The following is a 26,418-nucleotide window of genomic DNA, read 5'->3' as shown; positions in this document are numbered from 1 at the left end:
ATGACCAAGTCAAGAAAGTTTATCAGCAGCCAGTGGTACTTGCCGTAACTGGTACTTGCGGGTGCTTTTTAAAAATAAATTAATGTTTATTTGACCACTTCTAGAAAATATATCTACTGTATATTTCCGTGGACCACCTGCAGTAACTCTGCGGACCCCTAGGGGGCCACGGGCTCCAGGTTGAATACCCTGCAGTAACAGACAGAAAGTTTGTAACATCTTGCAGCATGACAAGTAACACAGAGCAGTAGTGGTGAAAGGAAGTCCTATGGGTGGGGTGGGGTGGGGTGGGGTGGGGTGGGGGGAGGGGGGGAGAAAGAGGGAGGGTGAGGGGTAGAAATTGAATGAGGGACAGAGAGTGAAGAGAAGAGAGGATACTCAAAAAAAACTAAGCAAGCGAAACTGCAGAACGAATGTGCACTGTTCGAGCGCCGCACTGGTTTCTTTCCCTCCACTACGCGTGGATGCGGAGCTCCTTTCTCATCTAGTTTTGTATCATACAGTTCTGTGGCGGAGGCAAGGAGGTCTCTGCTCTGAAAGATGGACCGTTTAAAGAGGACGGCGGCGTGCAGGAGAATACCGCTATTTCTTATAATAATGTTCCACGCAACTACGGCACAAGCTGGTAAAGTATATGTTGGAATACACCTGCTAATAAATAAAGTGATCATTTCATTGTATGGATTGACAAGGATAGTGGACCCTTTTATTCATTTTCTTTGTTGATAATAGGCTACAAAAGTTAATGTTCGGTTGTCTTGCTACCCCATTTCTTTATACAAAGTTGTGGACACTTCAACAGAAACCAAACAAAACTTTATAAGGTGTGCATTTGGCCGCAACTTCACCCTCGGTAATATTTTGTGAGCCGCATAATAATGTAATTGTAAAAGGCTCCGTCTGATCTCATTGAATATTTGGCGATGCTGGATTGAATTTGTCCCCTGGGTTGCGCTGGCTCGGGATTAATCTCGAAAGCAGTATTTAATGCTTTGTTAAACCACTAAAAGTGATAACCAAATGTAACTCTTCCCCTCGCTGTATTTTGGCATTTGAAAGTCATTTTTTATGTAAAAACAAAAAATGTATAAACCAAGAAGTCTAAGTTTTATAAATCAAGCATGATTCATAATGTATAGTCTATTCTGTGCGTCACTGCGCATTGGCGGCGTGTGTGATGGATGGTTACCTCAGTTTGTCAAATTTCTCTCATTGCAAGTTAATCATAATAATTTAGCATCGTTTGGTTTTGCATATTAATGTGTCCTCGAACCCATGTCCATTGTTGTATGCTTCATCCATTAGGATGTTGGGCCCAGTTTTCTCTGTGAGTGAGGAAGGAAGCGATTACCCCTGGAACACTCTGATGTCATGTTTGAGTTTGCTCGTGACCAGTGTCGGTTTACTGTGAAACGGTTTAATGTTGGTTTGAGAAGGAGGTGAATGGCAGAACACTGACCGACCTGAGTAGATTAACATTCTTGTCATGGAGCTGTTTAAAAGGTGCTCAAATAGGCTTCACGAAAATGAGCTTAGAATGACTATTCATCATAAAAAAAACAGTTTTAGAGCCATTTGCTAAACATTTATTAATTTGTAACACATTTTGTTTTCTTTATCACAGTGTTGTTCTTTTGTAGTTGGTATGGTAAGATGGAGATGGAGCATTTCAGTTTCCCTATGAACCTTTATGTATACCTTTATTCCTTTGATATTCTAGATCCAGCTCATTAAAATAACACATGATACTATGGGATTTGACCAGCTGCAAAATTAGTGTATGCACACCCTGATTGGAAGGAGCTGCTTTCTGATGCTTTTAGTTCTGGAGCAATTACAACATGCCTCCATGTTCTACCTACATAAACAAAGATATGGTGAGTCCTGTCTATGTTTGTGGGCTGGTCACAAGCTTATGGGCATGCTCAGCTGCTGCTGCTGGTATGAAGCCATTATACAGTGCCTTCGGAAAGTATTCAGACCCCTTGACTTTCTCCACATTTTGTTACATTACAGCCTTATTCTAAATTGTATTAAATAAATAAAAATCCTCAACAATCTACACACAATACCCCATAATGACAAACCGAAAACAGGTTTTTTGAAATGTTTGCTAATTTATTTAAAAAACAGAAATACCTTATTTACATGTTATTCAGACCCTTTGCTATGAGACTCGAAATTGAGCTCAGGTGCATCCTATTTCCATTGATCATCCTTGAGATGTTTCTGCAACTTGATTGGAGTCCACCTGTGGTAAATTCAATTGATTGGACATGATTTGGAAAGGCACACACCTGTGTATACAAGGTCCCACAGTTGACAGTGCATGTCAGAGCAAAAACCAAGCCATGAGGTCAAAGGAACTGTCCGTAGAGCTCTGAGATCTGGGGAAGGGTACCAAGAACATTGTGGCCTCCATAATTCGTAAATGGAAGAAGTTTGGAACAACCAATAGTCTTCCTAAAGCTGGCCGCCCGGCCAAACTGAGCAATCAGGGGAGAAGGGCCTTGGTCAGAGAGGTAACCAAGAACCTGATGGTCACTCTGACAGAGCTCTAGAGTTCCTCTGTGGAGATGGGAGAACCTTCCAGAAGGACAACCATCTCTTCAGCACTCCACAAATCAGGCCACTCCTCAGTAAAAGGCACATGACAGCCCACTTGGAGCTTGCCAAAAGTTATCTAAAGACTCTCAGACCATGAGAAACAAGATTCTCTGGTCTGATGAAACCAAGATTTAACTATTTGGCCTGAATGCCAAGCATTACATCTGGAGGAAACATGGTGGTGGCAGCATCATGCTGTGGGGATGTTTTTCAGCGGCTGGGACTGTGAGACTAGTCAAGATCGAGGCAAAGATGAACGGAGCAAAGTACAGAAAGATTCTTGATGAAAACCTTCTCCAGAGCGCTCAAGACCTCAGAATGGGAAGAAGGTTCAGCTTTCAACAGGACAATGACCCTAATCACACAGCCAAGACAACGCAGGAGTGGCTTCGGGACAAGTCTCTGAATGTCCTTGAGTGGCCCAGCCAGAGCCCGGATTTAAACCTGATCGAACATCTCTGGAGAGACCTGATAATAGCTGTGCATCAAAGCTCCCCATCCAACCTTACAGACATTGAGAGGATCTGCTGAGAAGAATGGGAGAAACTCCCCAAATACAGGTGTAGTGTCATACCCAAGAAGACTTGAGGCTGTAATCGCTGCTAAAGGTGCTTCAACAAAGTACTGAGTAAAGGGTCTGAATACTTATGTAAATTTTATATTTCAGTTTTTAATTTTTAATACATTTGCCAACATTTCTGAAAACGTGTTTTTGCTTCGTCATTATGAGGTATTGTGTGTAGATTGATGAGGGAAACAAACTATTTAATCCATTTTAGAACAAGGCTGTAACGTAACAAAATGTGGAAAAAGGTCAAGGGGTCTGAATACTTTCCGAGGGCAATGTATAATACCACAAATAAAACTTCAGATGACAGTTTGAACTGAGAGTCTGACCTCAACTAGACGTCTGCCACACGTGGGCTATTAGGCCTGCTATGAGCAGCAATAAAGCTACGCCCTCTGGTAGTGTTTTGAGTGTCTTAGAACAGCAGCATTTGACTGTGTCCTTGCAGGTGCTCCATTATAGAGGCTAGACTTTACTGCCAAATGCTTACTTATTTGAGACTCCGTTGTTCGTGTTGGTGGTGTTGGGTTGTCTGTAATGAGGGGTGATATTGTGAGTCAGAGAATAATATGATGGCTTGCATGTGTTGGAACTGTGGGCAAATGTATGGTGTTCCTCTGCTGATATGACAGTACAGGATAAGTGATGGTGTCTGATAATGTGTGGACTGGGCCAGTATGAGTGGGAGAATGTTTTCACATGTGCTCTGTGTGTGCACTGCATGTGCCCGGGAGAGCATCAAGACTGTTCTTTGTAGTCATGTTTGACGACAGGAAGAGAGACATTCTTGCACACGTCCACAGTTTGTGACTCCTCTGTTCCTCGGCCCCTTCACATTTTTTCCATCTCTCCTTTCTTTTCTCTTCTTTTTCTTTTGCTGTTAAAAGACACGGGAAAGAGGGGGTTTGTTTAGATTTCATGTGCTGCATCTCCTCCTCATCTACATTCTCCTCCCTCCCTGTGTCCCCCCCCTGCCTCCCCCCACCTTCCCCATCCTGGCAGTATGACAGAGGGGAATTCACGCGTGCAGTCCCCTCTCTGAATCTCATTTGATCCTGCCGCCTTGCTGATCCTGCACCAGACTCCCAGAGGAGAGGACAAGTCATGTTCCTCTTTGATCACGCTACAAATGAGCCTGGGAAAATAGAAACCAATGAAAAAAGAGGACCGTTTTAGAAAGAAACTAAAAAGAGGAGAGGAAAGTTTGATGCCTGTTAGTGCTATCAGCATCCGCTGTCACAGGAATCGTGTTCCTAATGGAAAGATTTGAAACATGAAAAGATGCTGACGTGCTTGTTATTATCTCCACCTGAAACAAAGACATGTCTCCCCTGGTCTGTTGGTTAGGATCTTGGCTGCCATTTTGCCTTTTTTCTACAAAACTGTTAGGAATAGGAATCCCCTGACATCCAATATGTGTAAATAATATCAAACATCTCCGTCACAAATCTATACTAAGCAATAAACATCTGGCTCTCAGAAACAGAACAAGAAGAAGCACCCCCAGCCCAGTCAGTGTCCATTAGAGTAAGCACTGACACCAGGTAGTAAACTTTAACAGGGTATAGTGCAACGTGAACCACAGTAAATCAGCTTTACAATAGCAAGAAATGCATCAAGTTATCATCAACAACTGAGTGGAGTGAACAAAGAGAAACTGCCTGTACAAACAGTGGAGGCTTCTGATTGGAGGACGGCTCATGGTAAAGGTTGGAACGGAGTAAATGGAATGGCATCAAACACATTGAAACCATGTGTTTGATGTATTTGGTACTATTCCACCTACTCCGCTCCAGCCATTACCACGCGCCCATCGTCCCCAATTAAGTTGCCACCAACCTCCTGTGCTGTTCAAGTACAAATGTGCAATGCATGTAGCATGTTTGTGAAGGGAGGCAGTGGCATTTTTTTGTTTGCTGGAGCTCTGGTATTGCACACCATGATAACTCAATGTTATGATGTTTGAGAAAAAGATTGATTGTAAGAACTGACTGGAATTTGTTGTATTTGTGCATGTGTGTGTGTGTGTGTGTGTGTGCATGAGTGCGTGCAAGGGTCTGTGTGTGTGTGTGTGTCCGTGTGTGTGTGGTGTGTATGTGTGTGTGTGTCGCTATGTGTGTGTGGTGTGTGTATAGTGGACAGAGAGAGTGCGAACCCCAGGGCAGGTGTTTCCTCTATGGGGCCAGCGGCAGTAGGCCTCATCTCATGCAGTGAGTAAACATCAGCAGAACAAACTGTGGAGCTAGAATGTCAGGGTGACGTGCGAGGAAGGGAGATGTGGAACCAAACTCAAATCTGTCCAGACAACACACACTCTCCACTCACACACTCCTCCACGCACATACTGACCCTTAGCCTTGCCACTGAGATTAGCTTCTGACCCACATTCACAACTCACAGAGTAATCACTGTTACAAATATGCAAAGAGGTGGCAATGTAGAGACAAAACCGGCCTGAATGAGGCTGTTATTATGAGTGAGCTTGTACTCTACAGAACAGTATGGACTGATAGCACATCAGTGAAAGAACCCACATGCTCAGATCCGTCAGGCTCACACATGTTCTGCCCGTGTTCCTGAGCTGTTGGAGCGTGGAGGAGTGTGTGTATTGTGTGTGTGTGTTGGAGCATGTAGGAGAGAGGAGAGCTAGGGTTCAGCAGCATAGCAGCAGCAGGCGGAGGATTCCACATCGGTCTCCCACACAACCAACGGTTTGAATGACTCCCAAGCTCCCCAGTGCTAACTCAAAGCAGACCCAGTGCTAGCTCCTGTCCCACAGCCCAATCAACAGGAAGAATTCTTCCAACACAACACATTCCTCTGTCTCTCCATGTAAACCTTTTAACAAGCCCCATCCGCTTGATAGTGGACATATCGGATTCTCCGTTCCTCCGTTCCTCTAGCCTACCTCTCCTTCTCTGTTTGAAAATGAGTGAAGAGTGGCTTTCACAGACAGGCCGATGATAGACAGACAAACGGACAGACAAGGACGGCGCAGCAGATTGAGTAGGCGACAGACTGAGAGGCAGAAAACAAACCACAATATTTAATGACCTGATTTTATAGCGTGGGTTGTGTGCTATTATGTTTTTGGACTGTGAGTGTGAGTGGGACTATGAGTGTGAGTAGACCTATGAGTGTGAGTAGGACTATGAGTGTGAGTAGGCCTGTGTGTGTGAGTAGGCATATGAGTGTGAGTAGGCCTGTGTGTGAGTAGGCATGTGTGTGTGAGTAGGACTATATGTGTGAGTAGGCCTGTGTGTGTGAGTAGGCCTGTGTGTGTGAGTAGGCCTGTGTGTGTGAGTAGGCCTGTGTGTGTGAGTAGGACTATGAGTGTGAGTAGGCCTGTGAGTGTGAGTAGGCCTATGAGTGTGAGTAGGCCTGTGTGTGTGAGTAGGCCTGTGTGTGTGAGTAGGCATGTGTGTGTGAGTAGGACTATATGTGTGAGTAGGCCTGTGTGTGTGAGTAGGACTATGAGTGTGAGTAGGCCTGTGTGTGTAAATAGTCCTATGAGTGCTTATTCAAACTATATTTAGAATGTGGTTTAATGTTGATGCATGTGGACATGAGTGTGTGTGGTGTTGTGGGAGGATGTTTCTGGCATGCCCCTGTTCTTTTGTTCCCACTCCCCTTGCTTCTCCTCGCCTCAGAACCTCTGCTGTCCACACCATAGTGACCCATGACCTATAGAGGTCAGAGTTCAGTCTTAGTGTCATTTGATTTAATTCTATCCCCTCTTGGAGGTTCTAAGTGATGCTGTCTGTGCTGTTCTAGACACTTTCTCCTGACCCTCGTTTCTTCACTTTTGCTGCCCATTATTCTGTATTCACTTACTACCAATCACCAACTGTTATGGAGAAACATCACTGAGGACTTTTAATGCAACTTGGCATGTTAAAAGGATGAAGCAAAGGATTATGTAGGATTATGAAGGCCTGTGTCCATATACAAAGGCTTGACTTTCATATTGCTGACGTGGCGATCTTTAAATGTCCGGTAACACCTGGGTAATATGCAGATAAAGGCAGAGCGATCTGCATATACCTCAAAACATCACACAGAATACCAAATCAAATCTGGATTTAAATGTGTTTTCTGTCAAATAGTTGGTGCAATTAAATCAGTGGAAAAGACCCTGGCCTGTCCATCTGGCACTCCAGGCAGGCACAATCAAACTCTCAAAGTAGTTGAAAGAAAACAAACAAACTCTAATACATATCCCAAAATATCCCAGGTTACACCCAATGCAACTGGAACGGTTTCCTCAGCACAGGAAACCGTTGGGAAATATTCTCATCCAAGTTTGTTTCTGCACTGTAAAAAAAAAAAGATGTTGAGTTTGCATTTGAAGTTGATTCAACATACAATTGTATGTCAACCAGCTGCAACAAGATTGTGAGTTTGCTCGACATGAGCTGAACCAACACACATTCTGAAGTTGAATTGTAGGTTCACACAAATTAGAATTTGAAGTTACTGTAAGTGAACATACAGTTCAACTTGAGAATTTATTCTACCTTATTTGCATATTTCCCAGTGTGCCTTACCTTTCGGTGAATTGTAATTACCACCAATGACTGTATCTGTTCGTGATCGAGACATGGTTGTTGTATTCAATAGCTTTCAGTCCTGAATCCTTCACCAAGTGTCTAAGTGAATATGTTATTTTAAAAATTAAGCTCTAGATTATATACACTACATGACCACGACATGGAATGAGATGCTCGTCAAACATTTCATTCCAAAATCCTGGGCATTAATATGGAGTTGGTCCCCGCTTTGCTGCTATAACAGCCTCTACCTGTCTCGCAGTCGGCAAATGTACCTTGCTTTGTGCACGAGGGTATTGTCATGCTGAAACAGGAAAGGGCCTTCCCCAAACGGTTGCCACAAAGTTGGAAGCACAGAATCGTCTAGAATGTGTTAAGATTTCCCTTCACTGGAACTAAGGGGCCTAGCCCAAACCATGAAAACAGTCCCAGACCATTATTCCTCCTCCACCAAACTTAACAGTTGGCATTATGCATTCAGGCAGGTAGTGTTCTCCTGGCATCCGCCAGATTTGTCCATCGGACTGCCAGATGGTGAAGCTTGACTCATCACTCAAGAGAATGCTTTTCCACTGCTCCAGAGTCCAATGGCGGTGAGCTTTATACTACTCCAGCTGACGCTTGGCATTGTGCATGGTGATCTTAGGCTTGTGTGCGGCTGCTTGGCCATGGAAACACATTTCATAAATCTCCCGACAAACAGTTCTTGTGCTGATGTTGCTTCCAGAGGTAGTGAGTGTTGCAAGGGAGGACAGACGATTTTCACACGCTACGCGCTTCACCTCTCGGCGGTCCTCTTTTGTGAGCTTGTGTGACCTACTACTTCACGGCTGTGACATTGTTGCTCTAGACGTTTCCACTTCACAATAACAGCACTTGCAGTTGACCGGGGCAGCTCTAGCAGGGCAGACATTTGATGAACTGACTTGTTGGAAAGGTGGCATCCTATGATGGTGCCATGTTGAAAGTCATTGAGGTCTTCAGTAAGGCCATTCTACTGCCAATGTCTATGGAGATTGCATGGCCGTGTGCTCGATTTTATACACTTGTCAGCAACAGGTGTGGCTGAAATAGCCAAATCCACAAATTTAAAGGTGTGTCCACATACCTTTGCATATATAGTGTATATCTTAAGGCCTTTCTTTGAGGGCCTAGTTACACCCAGGGGTGAAAGTAAGCTGGTACGGGGTCTGGTACGGCGTACCGGATAAATAAATATTGGGGGTACGCCGTACCGGTAGGACGTGAACCTATCACAATAATTAACACAGAATGCCAAGAAAATATATAGACCATTACACCATTATTTAACATTACCACATGTCAGCCACATGGAAAATGAGAGAATTGACTTGAATCCCGGGGGTACAAGCTCCAAATTGTTTTGTGGAGGAGATGGGTGACCTTTACCGCGATGCGCGTGGACAGCAGTGGATGCAATTCAGGCTACAAGTTTAGGCCTAATGACAATCTCAGAATGTCATTACAATACACATGTAGGTGTTTTGTAACAGATGTCTCAGTAGCGATAAGTGCAATAAGTCCAATGTCTCAGTGCAATAAGTCCAATTACTAACAGATTAGATTTGTTTAGAAAAATGTATGTTATTTATGTTTGTGTAGCATAAGATGAATCAACAAATCAATGTACATGCAAAAACAGGTATTGAAACAAACAATTCTGAAAATCAACCCACAAATATGATAATAATGGTTGTGGTTTGGAACAAACATGAATAAGTCATTTTACTCAAAAAGCTTGTTTAAGTTCAGCTCACTTCGAGCAGAATTTGTTGAGTAAACAAAGTTGTCCACATGAGCTCAAATCCTTGACCTTTTGAAGTTCACTCAACTCACAGAATAACCTGATAACACAATTGGTTCAATTGGCTTTTAAACAATACGATCCTGATGCTCAGATGGAGAAATCCCCCGTTCATAGGCGTGATTGTGTTTGAACAATGGTAGAATTGTTGCCTTTTTTTCAAGGAGTGGAAGTGGTGTGTGACTCATATCAGAGGGAAAGGACTGTCTTCAGAGAAGAGGTTGAATTGAGACCACTCTGATTACATGTATGTTCATGCATGATGCATGGTAGAGGTTGTGGTGCGCAGTTGTATGCAGAGAAAGAGAGGGAGGTTTAGTAGCACACTATGAAGCTGCTGAGAGTGCCTTCAGAAAAGCCGTCTAGGACAGAGAATGATGCCAATGTGTGATAGATATGTGGAGATAGTGGCCAATCTTCCTGCCTGTAGGACGTATGTGAAGGGTGTTCAGTACATGTAGCATCGCGCCATCACACTATTGTTGTGTAACATTAGCAGTGGACAGAGGGAGCTCTGTGAGCGAGGCTGTGTTAAGTGAGGCCTACCGAGGCCTGTTCTGTCTGTCAGCCAGGGCCGAGGAGAGGAGGACTAGAGAGGACAGTACTAACTGCCGTAGGGGAGACATGTTGTTCTCAGACACACACTGGCTGAGTGATTCATGGTCTTTGAGAGGAGGGGAACAGCAGGGAGGACCAGAAGAGGAGACACACAGACGGGAGGAAGAAGATCCAAATGTCACACGTGGGATGTGTGCTGTACACTCAGTGCCATGCTTGCTAGATGAATGCTGGAATTTGGTGAGAGAAATATGTATGGAAAATATGTACAGTATGGGTGAACTCTGACCTTATGTGGACCTGGAAAACATCTTGTTCTAACAAAGCACTTCTTTATCTCTATTTGTGCATGTCCACAACCGCACATACAGTAGGATTCACATCACTCCAGTGTAATGTAGGCAGAAGTGGTATATATATCACTGACTCAGTCCAAGCTAGGGAGATCAAACACACTCTACATACACATAATGACTTCAACAGGTAAAGTGAGGTAAGGATTATTAGGAGGTCTAATGAGATTCAGACAGGTGATGCTGGCAGAGGAAGCATCGCTGCAGGGTAGACAGGTAGATTTGAATAGATATGTTTTGGCATATGACAGACAGAGCCAGTCCTGAGGAGTCAATCACTGTTGATGTTGGGGCGACTCCAGACCTCACATGGCCTCCTGCCAACTGCTCTGCTCGCCCAGGGATGCTTTACGACGCCAGGCCAGGGGAGAGGAGACGAGGAGAAGGAACATTCCCCAGGCCTGTGTAAATGCCCCCATGGTGAAAATGTTCCTGCTGTACTGTGGGAACAATGTGGGCTCTGGGACAGTAGGGTAGGAGGTAGGGAGGGGTAGGGTGGGGGGGTGAGAGGTTAGCACTCAGCCGTCCATCTGTGTCACTGCTGTGTTTGATTAGCGTCTGTCTGTTTGTGGTTGTTGGGATGTTATATCCCTTTTATCCCCTCACTGATGAATTCCTTCCTTCTTGTTCCCAGAATGCTAGAGATAATCTGGTCTCTGTCAGATATCGGATTCCATCTCTTGCATTTGTATTGATTGCCGTCCAAAATAGTTGAATGTTTTATATTCATTTGAATATTTCTTGAGTCTTCTTTGGCTGTAGTTTGGCCGGTGTAGGCCATCATTGTAAATAATGTGTTCTTAACTGTATAAAATATAGTATTGTTCTTTGTGAAACAAAGTTCTGTGGAGTATCTTTGTGTGTGTGTGTGTGTGTGTGTGTGTGTGTGTGTGTGTGTGTGTGTGTGTGTGTGTGTGTGTGTGTGTGTGTGTGTGTGTGTGTGTGTGTGTGTGTGTGTGTGTGTGTCTGGCATGTCATTGTGAAGATTGTTTCTTTCAGAAGAGGAATTTCTCCTGCTTTTCTCATTGTTTTCCCAAATGGCGTTGCAAATTTGGACTACTGTCTGAGGTCAAAGGTCAGATAGAAGGTTCTCTGTACTTTAGTCATGTGGATGTTATGTTTGGTTATGTATGCTGTGTTATGTTATATATTAGTTATACTTTACATAATATTTATATGCCAAACAACTCCATGCACAGGGACTGCATGTAACAATTTTCAGTGAAAAATACCCATTTAGTGGAAGAACTGTACAGATCTATTTTAATGCGACCACGTTTTCCAAAAATATCTGCTCCAAATGAAGATTCAAAGATGTCTGCAGAAAGAATGGGATGTCAACTATGACATGACACCTTGAGTTTGAATACATTTATTTTGGTTATTGAATTACAGTAGGTGGAGTGGATTCAAACCCGGTAACGAATTACAGTGCCTTGTGAAAGTATTCGGCCCCCTTGAACTTTGCGAACTTTTGCCACATTTCAGGCTTTAAACATAAAGATATAAAACTGTATTTTTTTGTGAAGAATCAACAACAAGTGGGACACAATCATGAAGTGGAACGACATTTATTGGATATTTCAAACTTTTTTAACAAATCAAAAACTGAAAAATTGGGCGTGCAAAATTATTCAGCCCCCTTAAGTTAATACTTTGTAGCGCCACCTTTTGCTGCGATTACAGCTGTAAGTCGCTTGGGGTATGTCTCTATCAGTTTTGCACATCGAGAGACTGACATTTTTTCCCATTCCTCCTTGCAAAACAGCTCGAGCTCAGTGAGGTTGGATGGAGAGCATTTGTGAACAGCAGTTTTCAGTTCTTTCCACAGATTCTCGATTGGATTCAGGTCTGGACTTGGCCATTCTAACACCTGGATATGTTTATTTTTGAGCCATTCCATTGTAGATTTTGCTTTATGTTTTGGATCATTGTCTTGTAGGAAGACAAATCTCCGTCCCAGTCTCAGGTCTTTTGCAGACTCCATCAGGTTTTCATCCAGAATGGTCCTGTATTTGGCTCCATCCATCAATTTTAACCATCTTCCCTGTCCCTGCTAAAGAAAAGCAGGCCCAAACCATGATGCTGCCACCACCATGTTTGACAGTGGGGATGGTGTGTTCAGGGTGATGAGCTGTGTTGCTTTTACGCCAAACATAACGTTTTGCATTGTTGCCAAAAAGTTCAATTTTGGTTTAATCTGACCAGAGCACCTTCTTCCACATGTTTGGTGTGTCTCCCAGGTGGCTTGTGGCAAACTTTAAACGACACTTTTTATGGATATCTTTAAGAAATGGCTTTCTTCTTGCCACTCTTCCATAAAGGCCAGATTTGTGCAATATACGACTGATTGTTGTCCTATGGACAGAGTCTCCCACCTCAGCTGTAGAGCTCTGCAGTTCATCCAGAGTGATCATGGGCCTCTTGGCTGCATCTCTGATCAGTCTTCTCCTTGTATGAGCTGAAGGTTTAGAGGGACGGCCAGGTCTTGGTAGATTTGCAGTGGTCTGATACTCCTTCCATTTCAATATTATCGCTTGCACAGTGCTCCTTGGGATGTTTAAAGCTTGGGAAATCTTTTTGTATCCAAATCCGGCTTTAAACCTCTTCACAACAGTATCTCGGACCTGCCTGGTGTGTTCCTTGTTCTTCATGATGCTCTCTGCGCTTTTAACGGACCTCTGAGACTATCACAATGCAGGTGCATTTATACGGAGACTTGATTACACACAGGTGGATTGTATTTATCATCATTAGTCATTTAGGTCAACATTGGATCATTCAGAGATCCTCACTGAACTTCTGGAGAGAGTTTGCTGCACTGAAAGTAAAGTGGCTGAATAATTTTGCACGCCCAATTTTTCAGTTTTTGATTTGTTAAAAAAGTTTGAAATATCCAATAAATGTCGTTCCACTTCATGATTGTGTCCCACTTGTTGTTGATTCTTCACAAAAAAATACAGTTTTATATCTTTATGTTTGAAGCCTGAAATGTGGCAAAAGTTCGCAAAGTTCAAGGGGGCCGAATACTTTCGCAAGGCACTGTACATCATGGGTCTCTGATCTATACTACACAGAAATGCAGAATCATGAATATGAATGTCATTCTCCTTACATTCTCCTGGACATCACAGCGCAGAGTAGAGTAGAGTAGAGTAGAGTAGAGTTCAGTACAGTGCAGTAGAGTAGAGTACAGTAGAGTATAGTTCAGTATAGTAGCGTACAGTACAATATACTGTACTCTACTGTACTATACTCTACTTTTCTTTACTGTACTGTATTGTATTGTACTGTACTCTACGGTGCTCTACTCACTGTACTGTACTGTACTGTAATGTACTGTACTATCTTAATGATATGTGGGTTTTTGGTAATGGAATTACAAGACAAAAGGCCATATTTCTTAAACGTAGAGAATACAAAACAATTTCTCCAAAACGAAATATTGATATTAGTTGGTAGTGGTCTTTAGGTCAACATGATTGAATTTGAATGTATTTCTAATACATTTTAAGACTTTTTGTAACGGTTTTCTTGGTGAGAAGGAGAGTCGGACCAAAATGCGGCGTGTAGATTGCGATCCATGTTTATTGTGACTATAGCAACACGAATCAAAAATACAAACACTACAAAATAATAAACGTAATGAAAACCGAAACAGCCTAAACTGGTGCAAACTAACACTAAGGACAATCACCCACCAACACACAGTGAAACCCAGGCTACCTAAATATGGTTCCCAATCAGAGACAATGACTAACACCTGCCTCTGATTGAGAACCATATCAGGCCAGACATAGAAATAGACAAACAAGACATCCAACATAGAATGCCCACCCAGTTCACGTCCTGACCAACACTAAAACAAGGAAAACACACACGAACGATGGTCAGAACGTGACACTTTTTTCCCTAGATGTTTCTGAAGACATCTTTTCCATCTGTTTGACAAGAAATTAAAGTCTTTACTTATGCCTCCTTTTTAGGATGAAAATGATTTAAAAAATATGCCTCCATTTCCCCATAATATAGAATATTAGCTTTCATTTGACACCCAATTTGATATGCTCCTATGAACTTAATGTTGGTGCTCATGGGTCCTTTTACATGGAAATGCTCAGTTTGGACAAGAGTCTTGAGGATTGGATAGTTTGTACAAGAGTCTTGAGGATTGGATAGTTTGTACAAGAGTCATGAGGATTGGATAGTTTGGACAAGAGAGCCCAGGGGATTGAAGAATTTGGACTAGAGAGCCTTTGGGATTGGATAGTTTGGACAAGAGAGCCCATGAGATTGAAGAATTTGAACTAGAGAGCCTTTGGGATTGGATAGTTTGGACAAGAGAGCCCATAAGATTGAAGAATTTGGACTAGAGAGCCTTTGGGATTGGATAGTTTGGACAAGAGAGCCCAGGGGATTGAAGAATTTGAACTAGAGAGCCTTTGGGATTGGATAGTTTGGACAAGACAGCACATAGGATTGAAGAATTTGGACTAGAGAGCCTTTGGGATTGGATAGTTTGGACAAGAGAGCCCAGGGGATTGAAGAATTTGAACTAGAGAGCCTTTGGGATTGGATAGTTTGGACAAGACAGCACATAGGATTGAAGAATTTGAACTAGAGAGCCTTTGGGATTGGATAGTTTGGACAAGACTGAGTGATTGAGTTATTGTTGTTTTGAGTCCAGTTGTCAGGTGTTTTGAGTCTGTCTGTAACACAGCACTCCAAAGGCCTGTCGTAATTAGACCCATGCTGCTGCAGATTCAAATGCTGTTCTGGCTGTTCCAAACATCATTGCCTTATGACCTGTGTGTGTGTGTGTGTGTGTGTGTGTGTGTGTGTGTGTGTGTGTGTGTGTGTGTGTGTGTGTGTGTGTGTGTGTGTGTGTGTGTGTGTGACCGACTTGACCTGATAAATTATTCACTGACATTTACTTCTTGGTTCATGGCAGGGCAATTAGGCTGGATTTGAAAAGACATCATAAATGTCTGTGTGTGGGCGAGGGCAGGCGAGGGCAGGCGAGGGCAGGCGAGGGCAGGCGAGGGCAGGCGAGGGCAGGCGAGGGCAGGCGAGGGCAGGCGAGGACAGTGGGAATGAGCATCAGCATGAGTAAGGCTGTAAGGCTGCCTCTGTGTGCGTACGCTCAGACAGTTGTGTTTGTTAGGAGCAAGCAGCAACTCCTGTAATTAAATCATTTATTGGGATTGTTTATGACTCTCATATCAATGTAGAATTTAAGCTGCTCTGTTTTACGGACCTTTAAATCAGTACCTGATGTTTTCCATTGTGTTTCAGACTCAGTCTGGATTTAATTCACAGCTTAACCTATTTACAGTGCAGCCTGTTACCATTCTATGGGTGCTCTGTGGGTGAGATCTGAGCTGCTGTGAATAAAAGCAAATAAATAATGCCATAAAAGCTAACAGGGTGTTTTTCTGCAAGCAGCGAGTGGGCACTGGTTAAACTCTCACCACATGTTTAATTAACAGCGAGAAGAAAAGTAGAAAGTGTAGCATGGAGAGAGAGAGAGAGCTACGGGGGGCAACTTCAATTTAGGATCCTCATTTTAAATGGCTGGAATGCTCAATTCTGCGTTGGCAGCCTCCCCATAAGCTGTGTGTGTGTGTCTGTGTTCGGGCTGGAAATGGCCAGGGACCTCACAAGACGATATTATCACAATACTTAGGTATCGATACAATGTATTGCGATTTTCACAACTATGTATGTATTGCGATTCAATACTGTGATTTTATTGCGATTCGATGTTCCAAACATATTGCTCTGTATATGTCTGCTGCAGAGAGACAAGCGACTGACTGCATGAGAAAAACAGTTTTCATCAGTTAGGGAAATAAAAGTGCTGAAAACATGTTGGCTCACTGTTTAAAAAGAACAAGCTATAGGATGAAAAATACTGGAGTTTTGGCACAGGTACAGCCAGATGACAAGCGCCAGCTAACGCTTCCTAGCAAAACCAAAATAAATGACTTGGATACTTGGAGTCAAAGTATCGATATAATATCATCCATAATAATATTGCAATGTGTAACTATATCCATTTCCCCCAATCAGTAGTCTGTCTATGTGTGATGTCCTTAAAAAGTCTCCCATAGAGCAGCTGGTGGGAGCCTTATTGCACACAGCTCAGATCAGACTCATCCTTGTGACTACACATTATACACAGAAAATGTCATAATGGTCAAACATAACTAACCAGCCAACTGTAAATAAACTACAGGCATGTTTTAATTATGATCGAAGGGGTGAACACACAGCAGTGTGAACTAGTACGTACTCCTACATCTTTTATTCCCATGTTACTTCTGAAAGAGTTATCTGTGTGTTTATTCCTGATAAACACATTGTAACTGGAGAAATGTGTATTGCACATGCCAGTGAAACGTTGTGAATGGGAGAGATGGTGAGAGAGGTGTTTTGCTGTGGGATGCTGGCTCTAGGCAGGTGTCAGCTGTCAGGTGTGTTCCAGTGTGTAGTGTACAGCAGGATTATACAGTAGGCGGAGTCATGGCTGGATCCCATAATAATAGCCCCGGAACAGAAGGCCACCTGCAGGACTGCTGCTTTCAGCACTGAGTGGGCCTGTCTCTGTCTCCTCTAATTCCCCCGAACCCCCCCACACACACACACACACACACACACCCGCACACACACACACACGCACACACACACACACACACACACACACACACACACACACACACACACACACACACACACACACACACACACACACACACACACACACACACACACACACACACACACACACACACACACACACACACACACACAAACACACACAGGTTCCCACCAGCTCCTCCGAACTGGCAGTTCTCTCTGCTGTAAAGAACACAGCCTACCACCACTGTGTAGCCAGAAAGCCAAATATCACATCAGTGACTGTACTGTACTGGTTGAAAACAACATGCTTACTTACAGCTGCTGTGAGAATCCTAAGGTCCAACATGATGATGATTTAGTTTTTCCCTCAAATGTCTGAATATCATTAGCGGAACTGAAACTTGGACACATAGCTTATAAAAATCTGTTCGCCTGGCTATAGTTTCAGTACAAGGTACTGTACAACACATCATATTTCTCATATGAAGTACATGTTATTGTATCACTGTGTACTGATGTGTCTGCTTCTCTCTCGTGTGCAGCTGATCCCATCGATGTGCTGCGTGTACTGGAGCTGTCGGACCACATGGAGGGGGTGTCCATGGAGGCTGGCCTCTGCACTAGCAGGAAGGACATGGAGGAGACAGACATGGCCTATAGGATAGACAAGAAGATCCAGCTCAGTGCACCCACCAAACAGCTCTTCCCAGGTAACAACAATCTGTACAGATGTAGTACACATCCAATGTGTCTGGGTCATGGTGTATGTGTGGTAATTGCAGTGAATCCTAAGCTTCACTGTAACACAACGGACCTGACTTTGTTCTCCCTCTTCTCCATGGGTGTAGGTCTTAGGGTGTAGTAGCACAGGCCATTATTATTATTCATTGAAGTTCAGATATGTGATATTGTTATTTTGGGAGGGGCAGTGGGTCTTGCCAGTGTGGGAGTCCCCAAAGTGGTGTGTTGCTACCTACTGTGTTCTCCACTGTATGACTGACTGTATGACTTAATGTATGACTGACTAAATGACTGACTGTATGACTAACTGCATGACTGACTGTATGACTAACTGTGTGACTGACTGTATGACTGACTGTATGACTGAATGTATGACTGACTATATGACTGTATGACTAACTGTAAGATTAAATGTGTGACTGACTGTATGACTGTATTGCTGACTGTATGACTGTATTGCTGACTGTATGACTAACTGTGTGACTGACTGTATGACTAACTGTATGACTGACTGTATGACTGACTGTATGACTGGCTGTATGACTGTATGACTGTATGACTGTATCACTGACTATGACTGGCTGTATGACTGTATGACTGTATCACTGACTGTATGACTGACTGTATGACTGTGGTACTGACTGTATTGCTGACTGTATGACTGTATGGCTGACTGTATGACTAACTGTATGACTAACTGTGTGACTGTCTGTATGACTGACTGTATGACTGACTGTATGGCTGTATGACTGCCTGTATGACTGCCTGTATGACTGTATGACTGACTGTATGGCTGACTATATGGCTGTATGACTGACTGTATGGCTGACTATATGGCTGACTGTATGGCTGTATGACTAACTGTATGACTGACTGTATGACTGACTCTATGACTGTTTTACTGACTGTATGACTGTATGACTGACTTGAAAATTATTTAATTGGATACAGAAATTGCATTATGTATTTTTACATAAAAAACAGTGCCGGGTGCAACATTATTTTAACATATCAGAGAACAACAGAGTAGAAAAGATCAACCATATCATCCACAGCAATTGTTCCCCCTTCCCCCCCAGACTCGTTGTTCCCTGTGGACTTCTCCCTGATGACAACAGTGAGGGCAAAGAAGGACACCCAGTTCTTCCTGCTGTCTGTGTATGATGAGCAGGGTGTACAGCAGCTGGGGCTGGAGGTGGGTCGCTCGCCTGTCTTCCTGTACGAAGACCACCAGGGACAGCCCTCCCCGGAGCTCTACCCCATCTTCAAGAAGATCAACTTGGCTGATGGAAAGTGGGTACTAACCCTGGCCTGATGTCCTTGGCTCTTGACTGGGACTTCTTCTCAAAACCCAAACTCTATAGCCCCTGATTTATGATTGACACATATTGACATGATTGGGTGAGATTCACCTGCATCGTGTCGTTTGGCTGGCCATTGGGTATCACCGAAACCTTACCCAAAATATGCAGTTTCCTCAGTATGTGATCTCACTTGAAAGTGTGCTTGACCCTAAGTGACCTGGAGCCATAGAGGACACACATAGATCACGTTAGTACCATAGAGTTCTTGGCTCACAATACAAGGTCAATGGCTTGACTTGAGCCTGTAAAATACTACAATGTGATTCAATGCATTTGACCTTAGAAAACCCTTCCTCAGAATACTGCATACAGGTGGTGCCTCCTTCTAACTGAACCCAAGTGACCTACATTCAACCTGACACTACATCTGCATAATAAAGATGTACAAACCCATCTCCAACTCTCTGTCTGTCCAGGTGGCACAGAATAGCCTACAGTGTGGAGGGCAAGTCAGTCACCCTGTACCTGGACTGTGAGAAGGTGCAGACTCTGGAGTTACTGAGAGGGGACAATCCCCTGGTCAGCACGGAGGGGGTGATCGTGTTTGGAACACGACTACTGGACGAGGAGGTGTTTGAGGTAGGACACCAGGGCGAGGGAGTCAGGGTTGGGTGTGAATGAAGTAGTGTCATGGACTGTATGTAGGATTTGGTATGTATGTACTGTAGTCTCATCAGTAGCAGAACACAAACTGGTTCATTCTGGTATTGGATCTGAGAAACATCAGTATTATTTGTTGGAACTTGTCTTAACTGGATTCTTGGCATAATGTAATATTCACTCACTCATCTTTGCTCACTCCTCGGAGCATAGCGCCTCGACAAATGGATCTCCACGCCGTCTTATTCTAGGCCAGGTCCCAGGTTGATGTGGTGTTGAGTCCCAGGTCGTGTATGTCGTTGTCCAACTGGTTGGATGACCTGGTTCTCGGTCTTCCTCTTGGGCCTGGCCAGTTGGGGGATGATTCCTTCAGTATAAGGGCAGGCTCCAGAGGTGGGATTGATCTGACCAGGTGACCGAACAGTCGGAGTCAGGAGGCTCTGACCAGGGAGGAGATGGGGATGGTCCATCTTTTGATGTATTGTGGAGTTCTGGATGTTTTACTTAAAAATAAAATATTTAACCTTTATTTAACCAGGTAGGCCAGTTGAGAACAAGTTCTCATTTACAACCGCGATCTGGCCAAGATAAAGCAAGGAAGTGCGACAAAAACAACAACACAGAGTTACACATGGGATAAACAAACGTACAGTCAATAACACAATAGAAAAATCTATATACAGTGCGTGCAAACAAAATACGATTAGGGAGGTAAGGCAATAAATAGGCCATAGTGGTGAAATAATTACAACTTAACATTAAAACTGGAGTGACAGATGTACAGATGATGATGTGCAAGTAGAGATACTGGGGTGCAAATGAGCAAAAAAATAACAATATGGGGATGAGGTAGTTGGGTGGGCTATTTACAGATTGGCTATGTACAGGTGCAGGGATCTGCTGAGACAGCTGATGCTTAAAGTTAGAGAGGGAGATATAAGACTCCAGCTTCAGTGATTTTTGCAATTCTTTCCAGTCATAGGCAGCAGAGAACTGGAAGGTAAGGCAGCCAAAGTAGGTGATTGGCTTTGGGGGTGACCAGTGAAAAATACCTGCTGGAGCCCGTGCTACGGGTGGGTGTTGCTATGGTGACCAGTAAGCTGAAAGGCTGGGCTTTACCTAGCGAAGACTTGTAGATGACCTAGAGCCAGTGGGTTTGGCGACGAATATGTAGCGAGGGCCAGCCAACGAGAGCATACAGGTCGCAGTGGTGGGTAGCATATTGGGCTTTGGTAACAAAACGGATGGCACTGTGAAAGACTACATCCAATTTACTGGGTAGAGTGTTGGAGGCTATTTTGCCGAAGTCAAGGATCAGTAGGATAGTCCTTTTTTCGAGGGTATGATTGGCAGGATAAGTGAAGGAGGCTTTGTTGCGAAGTAGGAAGTCGATTCTAGATTTAATTTTGGATTGGAGATGCTTAATGTGAGTCTGGAAGGAGAATTTACAGTCTAACCAGACACCTAGGTATTTGTAGTTGACCATATATTCTAAGTCAGAACCGTCCAGAGTAGTGATGCTAGTCCGGAGGGTGAGTGCGGGCAACGATCGGTTGAAGAGCATGCATTTAGTTTTACTTGCATTTAAGAGCAGTTGGAGGCCACGGGAAGAAGTGTGGATGTGGTCACGCCATGTGATGCCCAGTATGCGGCAGAGGCACTCGGAGTCAAAGGCGTCCAGGTGACGTGTGAGGTCCAGGGTGAGGGTCAATGACGTGTGAGATCCAGGATGAGGGTCCTCACGCCGTGGGGAGGTGTAGTCTTCCCCAGTGATAGTCCACCTTAGAGTCTGTTTGTCCCTTATTCTTATCTCGTAGGTCAAGACGGTCCAGGGTCAAGTCATCCTGGTTCATCCGAGTAGAATATAATTTTTGTTGAGGTTTCACGGCAGTAGCTCTCCGGTAGCTTGTCTGGATGTGGTATCAAATACTGGGATCATCTACACTGAGTGTACAAAACATTAGGAACACCTGCTCTTTCCATGACATAGACTGACCAGGTGAATCCAAGTGGAAGCTATGATATCTTATTGATGTCACTTGTTAAATTCACTTCAATCAGTGTAGATGAAGGGGAGGAGACAGGTTATGTGTATGTGTGCCATTTAAAGGGGGAATAGGCAAGACAAAATATTTAAGCACGCTTTCGAACTTGGGATGTGGTAGTAGGTGCCAGGCGCACCGGTGTCAGTGTGTCAAGAACTGCAATGCTGCTGGGTTTTTCACTCTCAACAGTTTCCTGTGTGTATCAAGAATGGTCAGTCATCCAATGGACATCCAGCCAACTTGAAACAACTGTGGGAAACAATGTTGTCAACATGGGCCAGCATCCCTGTGGAACGCTTTCGGCACTTTGTAGAGTCCATGGCCCGACGAATTGAGGCTGTTCTGAGGGCAAAAGAGGGTGCAACTCAATATTAGGAAGGTGTTCCTTATGTTTTATACACTCAGCGTATATGAGCCGTTGCCTAGACAATACCGCGAGGAGGTTAGCACTCTGAATTAAACCCTAATGCAATATACCTACTATAAATTCTATTTGTAGCCCTGAATAAATTATTTTATTGAGGCGTGAATGAGATCCTCTAAAGCCACAACGGACAAGATTAAAATAACCATTATTTCCATGTGAGCTTAATTCATCCAATATGCCTTAGACCAGTGGAGATACTCACTCGCGTCATATATTAGCTGAATATTCTGACATGAACCCGCAGGGGATCCCGATCCCATTAACCTTGTTTTAACTTGGATGACTTTCTCTTCTCATAACCTCATTTCTGTCCCGGCCCATACAAATGAAAGAGATGGCACATTCCATCACATACTCCACTAATTGTGTTCAGTTTTGAACATGCAGGCTGGAGCAGTATGTATTGTTGCTGTAAGCTTTAATGGGGTGTGAATGGGAGGGGCGGAGAACGGTTGAGAGTGGAGCAGCAGGTAGGGGAGGACTAGGTTGTTTGCGGAAGGGAGTGGGGGGGGTGGGGGGGGGGCAGGTACTGTTCAGACATGCTCTGATTTGGCCACATCTTTTCTACTGTGATCAAATACCTGGAAATGACCCTCAACATTTATATTTGTATGAGTGAGTTTGGATGTTTTGGAGAGTGTGTGGTGCTAGATGTGTTGACATTTGAACAGACAGCTCTATATTTTGACGTTTCAGAGTGTGTGTGAGTGTGAACATGTGTCAATGAATGTGTGAGTGTTGTTCATGCCTGCTGATTGGGAGGATTGATATTGTGGGAAGAGGAATTTCCCAGTTGTCAGTGTTTATCCCTACGGCGACACTCGTCAGGGCTGCTGTCCTCATCATTATCCCTGAGTAGCTGTGGAGGGCAAAGGTCACATATTTAATGATGGCTTGGGTTGTTTGAGCTTGGTGAAAGTGTTTGGGGAAATAACAATGTCATTATGGATCCTTAAAATTGGAATGGACGCTGAACAGTGAGTTATGATGTGTAGTTAAATATGTAAATAACATAATGTGTGTGTGTGTTTCTGTGTGTGTGTGTGTGTGTGTGTGTGTGTCTGGATGTGTGTGTGTGCCGTACATATGTGCTTTCAAATCAAACAATAAAAAGATAAATGAATTCCAAGTGAAGCTCATATTCTTTTATTTTCATTTCCCTAACCCTGTTCCATAAGTCATTCCCAATGTCTCTCCCAGGAGAGTGTGCAGGCCTAGTCCATTGTAATTCCAATGCAGCTCCACTCTTAATTCAGTAGCCTCCAGCGTAAAGAGAGCCGAGTAGAGCGGCAGTCCAATCTCTGCTCATGTCCGCAGACCCTGAGACACAGAGGGGGAGAGTAGGAGGGGGTCACAGAGCACACACCCTCCCATCTCTCAGGCCCCTCAGGGTACCATCCCAACCCAGATTTTGCCTACTTGAGACATTGCAAAAGTCCAGATGAAGGGATATTATCTGGCCCTAATGGGTTAATGTACACAAACTTCAGTCTTCTCAGCTTTCACCCTCTCAGAACCAGGTGTCCCCAGATGTTCTCACGTAGACAATAACTATACAATCTCCCTCTAGCCAAGCCCCCACACAATAACCTCCCCTCCCGCTGATGGCTTAACTTTACCTCAACTGCTTCTCATACTCCATAAGTAATACTTAATGGCCTCCCATGCCATTAGGTTCATCCTCCCTCTCTTACTTTAACAGACTCCCAAATATAACAGTCTTCTTTCTGCAATTAAGCAATGCTTCCCCTGAACATTCCTTGCATAAAACAACTGTAAAGATCCATTTTCACCCCAACCCCATCTTTCAAAACATCCCATGAATCATTCCTCAGGTTGCACAAAAAAACCATCCCTTTGACATCCTTATGACTAATACCCGTCAATTATCAACATATTATTTAGCATTCTCTCTGCTCTGCTCTCTCTGAATAGCCTAAGTGAGTGAGATGCCAGCTCATGTGTCCCATGTTGAATGGCTGTGGGTCAGGGCTGTGTTGACCTGGATGAGGCTGGTACTGGGGGAGAGATTAGAGGTTGGCCTTGTTCGCAGGCCCGTTCTGTTCCCAGGACCCAGGAGGGATCCAGGGGGCCAGTGTTCCGGCCCAGTTCCCCCAGCGTGGGAGAACATAGTGTGGGAGCTTGGGGACGGTGGTCAGCCCCTAATGCCTCTATTGCTTCCAGATTGCCTTCAAATGACTGTTGGTGTTGTTTACACATGTGCAAAGCCACGGACACAAGAATGTGCACGTACATACTGTACACACACACACACACACACGCACGCACACACACACACACACACACACACACACACACACACACACACACACACACACACACACACACACACACACACACACACACACACACACACACACACACACACACACACACACACACACACACTACGTACACATACTAAAACAATAATTTAACTGTCCACAAGTCTGAATGTATTGTCTGGGCTCTATGTGGGCTGTTTGTGTGTTTTTTTGCCTCGTCTCACAGTTAGATATGATCCAGCCCAGTGTTAATGTGTGAACAACATCTGACCGTGTCTGTCTGTCTGTATTAGTCATTGTATTATTGCTGTGAGTAATCAGGCCTCCTTAGAAAACATTCAGAGTTTTGGTGTTGGTTTGGCTAGATGTTGGGTTGTTATCAAGCGTGTCTTACAGGGCAGTTTTGATATTGATAGAGGAATCTCATGGATAGCGGGAGAGATTGGAAAGGCTGCATTAGTTAGTCAAGGTCTGTCTGTTGTAGATGCATTTCCTCCTTTCTAAGGATTGTATTCAGATGTTTTGACATCTGTTGCCCTGCAGGCTAGTAAGAAGCTAAGTATTTCTTCTTGTTTACTGTAGTGAGGTGAGGTGTAGTCATATTCAGTGCAGTGTGTGTTGTTGTTGATGTTGTTGATGTTGTTAGGCGTTCAAGCAGCGAAGCCGGTAATACCCTATTGTATTTCTTCTGGTTCATTATTATTATACCGTATTCTTCCCCCAAGAAAAATAACATGCAAATTCCTGTGAGATGGTAAGTCTAGGAGGACACAACTTGGCATGATGGTAACGGCCCGTGGGTCACACCCTCTCTTGCAATCCCATGCTAATTGGCCACATTGTGGCACTATAACAAGCGATTGAAAATGCTAAATCATGCTACTCAACAGTTGTGATGGAGAGTCATGAAATTAGGTGCATAGGTCCCACTCCTCACAAGGAACAAATTTGCCTCGTGGACCTATAAGGTCCGCCATGATGCCTTTTCCAACATTTAGAATGATGTGAAAACACTTAAAACACTACTCCTCTGGCACTGAATGACTGATCTGCACAAAAATGTATATATGGCATCTATGGAACAAGCTCTCTCAATGCACTATTTTTCAGTCTAACAACATGGCAACTGCTGACCAATAAACATTCACATGGACCTGATCTGGCACATAAATAGATATAAATCCAACATAGATATTCGTATTGTAATACAACTTGGTACATAGGTTCCAAATACAGCTTAGACTCAACGTATGCAAGCACATTTAGATCAACCACATGGTGGCGCTATTTTTATTTTACCTTTATTTAACTAGGCAAGTCAGTTAAGAACAAATTCTTATTTTCAATGACGGCCTAGGAATAGTGGGTTAACTGCCTGTTCAGGGGCAGAACGACAGATTTGTACCTTGTCAGCTCAGGGATTTGAACTTGCAACCTTCCAGTTACTAGTCCAACGCTCTAACCACTAGGCTACCCTTCCCCTATAATGGACACATATTTATATTTCTTGATCTGTTTGACTCAGAGTGGTGAAATTTGGCACACATGCTCAGGGATATTAGTCTAGCTAGCGTATAAAATATGGTTCATTTTGGCCACACTGTGGCACTGTTGGACAAGAAAAACCTTAATGCAAGCTCATTGGCTCATAGCAGCCATATTGTTTGAGCTAGAGTCCTGTAAAATGGAAGAAGCCACTTAAAGTGGTCAACATCATAAAAAATAGTTCAAAATACATTCAACTCATATAACATGAGATCTGATTGATTTTTCGTTCGCATATCTGCGAAGAGTGGTAAGGAGTACAGAGTACAGCTTATCCTTGGGCAATGTGTCCAATTTGTCTTGATGGT

At 43.7% G+C, this 26,418-nt stretch overlaps 1 protein-coding gene across 1 annotated transcript in view; it reads left to right on the top strand.

The window, feature by feature from the left end:
• The first annotated feature begins 390 nt into the window (after positions 1-390).
• Positions 391-26,418, top strand: part of LOC139364778 (collagen alpha-1(XI) chain-like) — a 78,193-nt gene continuing 52,165 nt past the window's right edge. Inside the window, exons 1-4 of the mRNA XM_071101837.1 lie at positions 391-625; positions 17,646-17,813; positions 18,924-19,137; positions 19,625-19,787. Coding sequence (XP_070957938.1) covers positions 541-625; positions 17,646-17,813; positions 18,924-19,137; positions 19,625-19,787 — 630 coding nt within the window. The 5' untranslated portion in view covers positions 391-540. The remainder of the gene's footprint in view (positions 626-17,645; positions 17,814-18,923; positions 19,138-19,624; positions 19,788-26,418) is intronic.

The sequence above is a fragment of the Oncorhynchus clarkii genome, chromosome 13 (genome assembly GCF_045791955.1).
Source record: "Oncorhynchus clarkii lewisi isolate Uvic-CL-2024 chromosome 13, UVic_Ocla_1.0, whole genome shotgun sequence".
Taxonomy (NCBI): domain Eukaryota; kingdom Metazoa; phylum Chordata; class Actinopteri; order Salmoniformes; family Salmonidae; genus Oncorhynchus; species Oncorhynchus clarkii.
The sequence above is the reverse complement of the archived record's forward strand: the minus strand, read 5'-3'. Positions and strand labels throughout refer to the sequence as shown.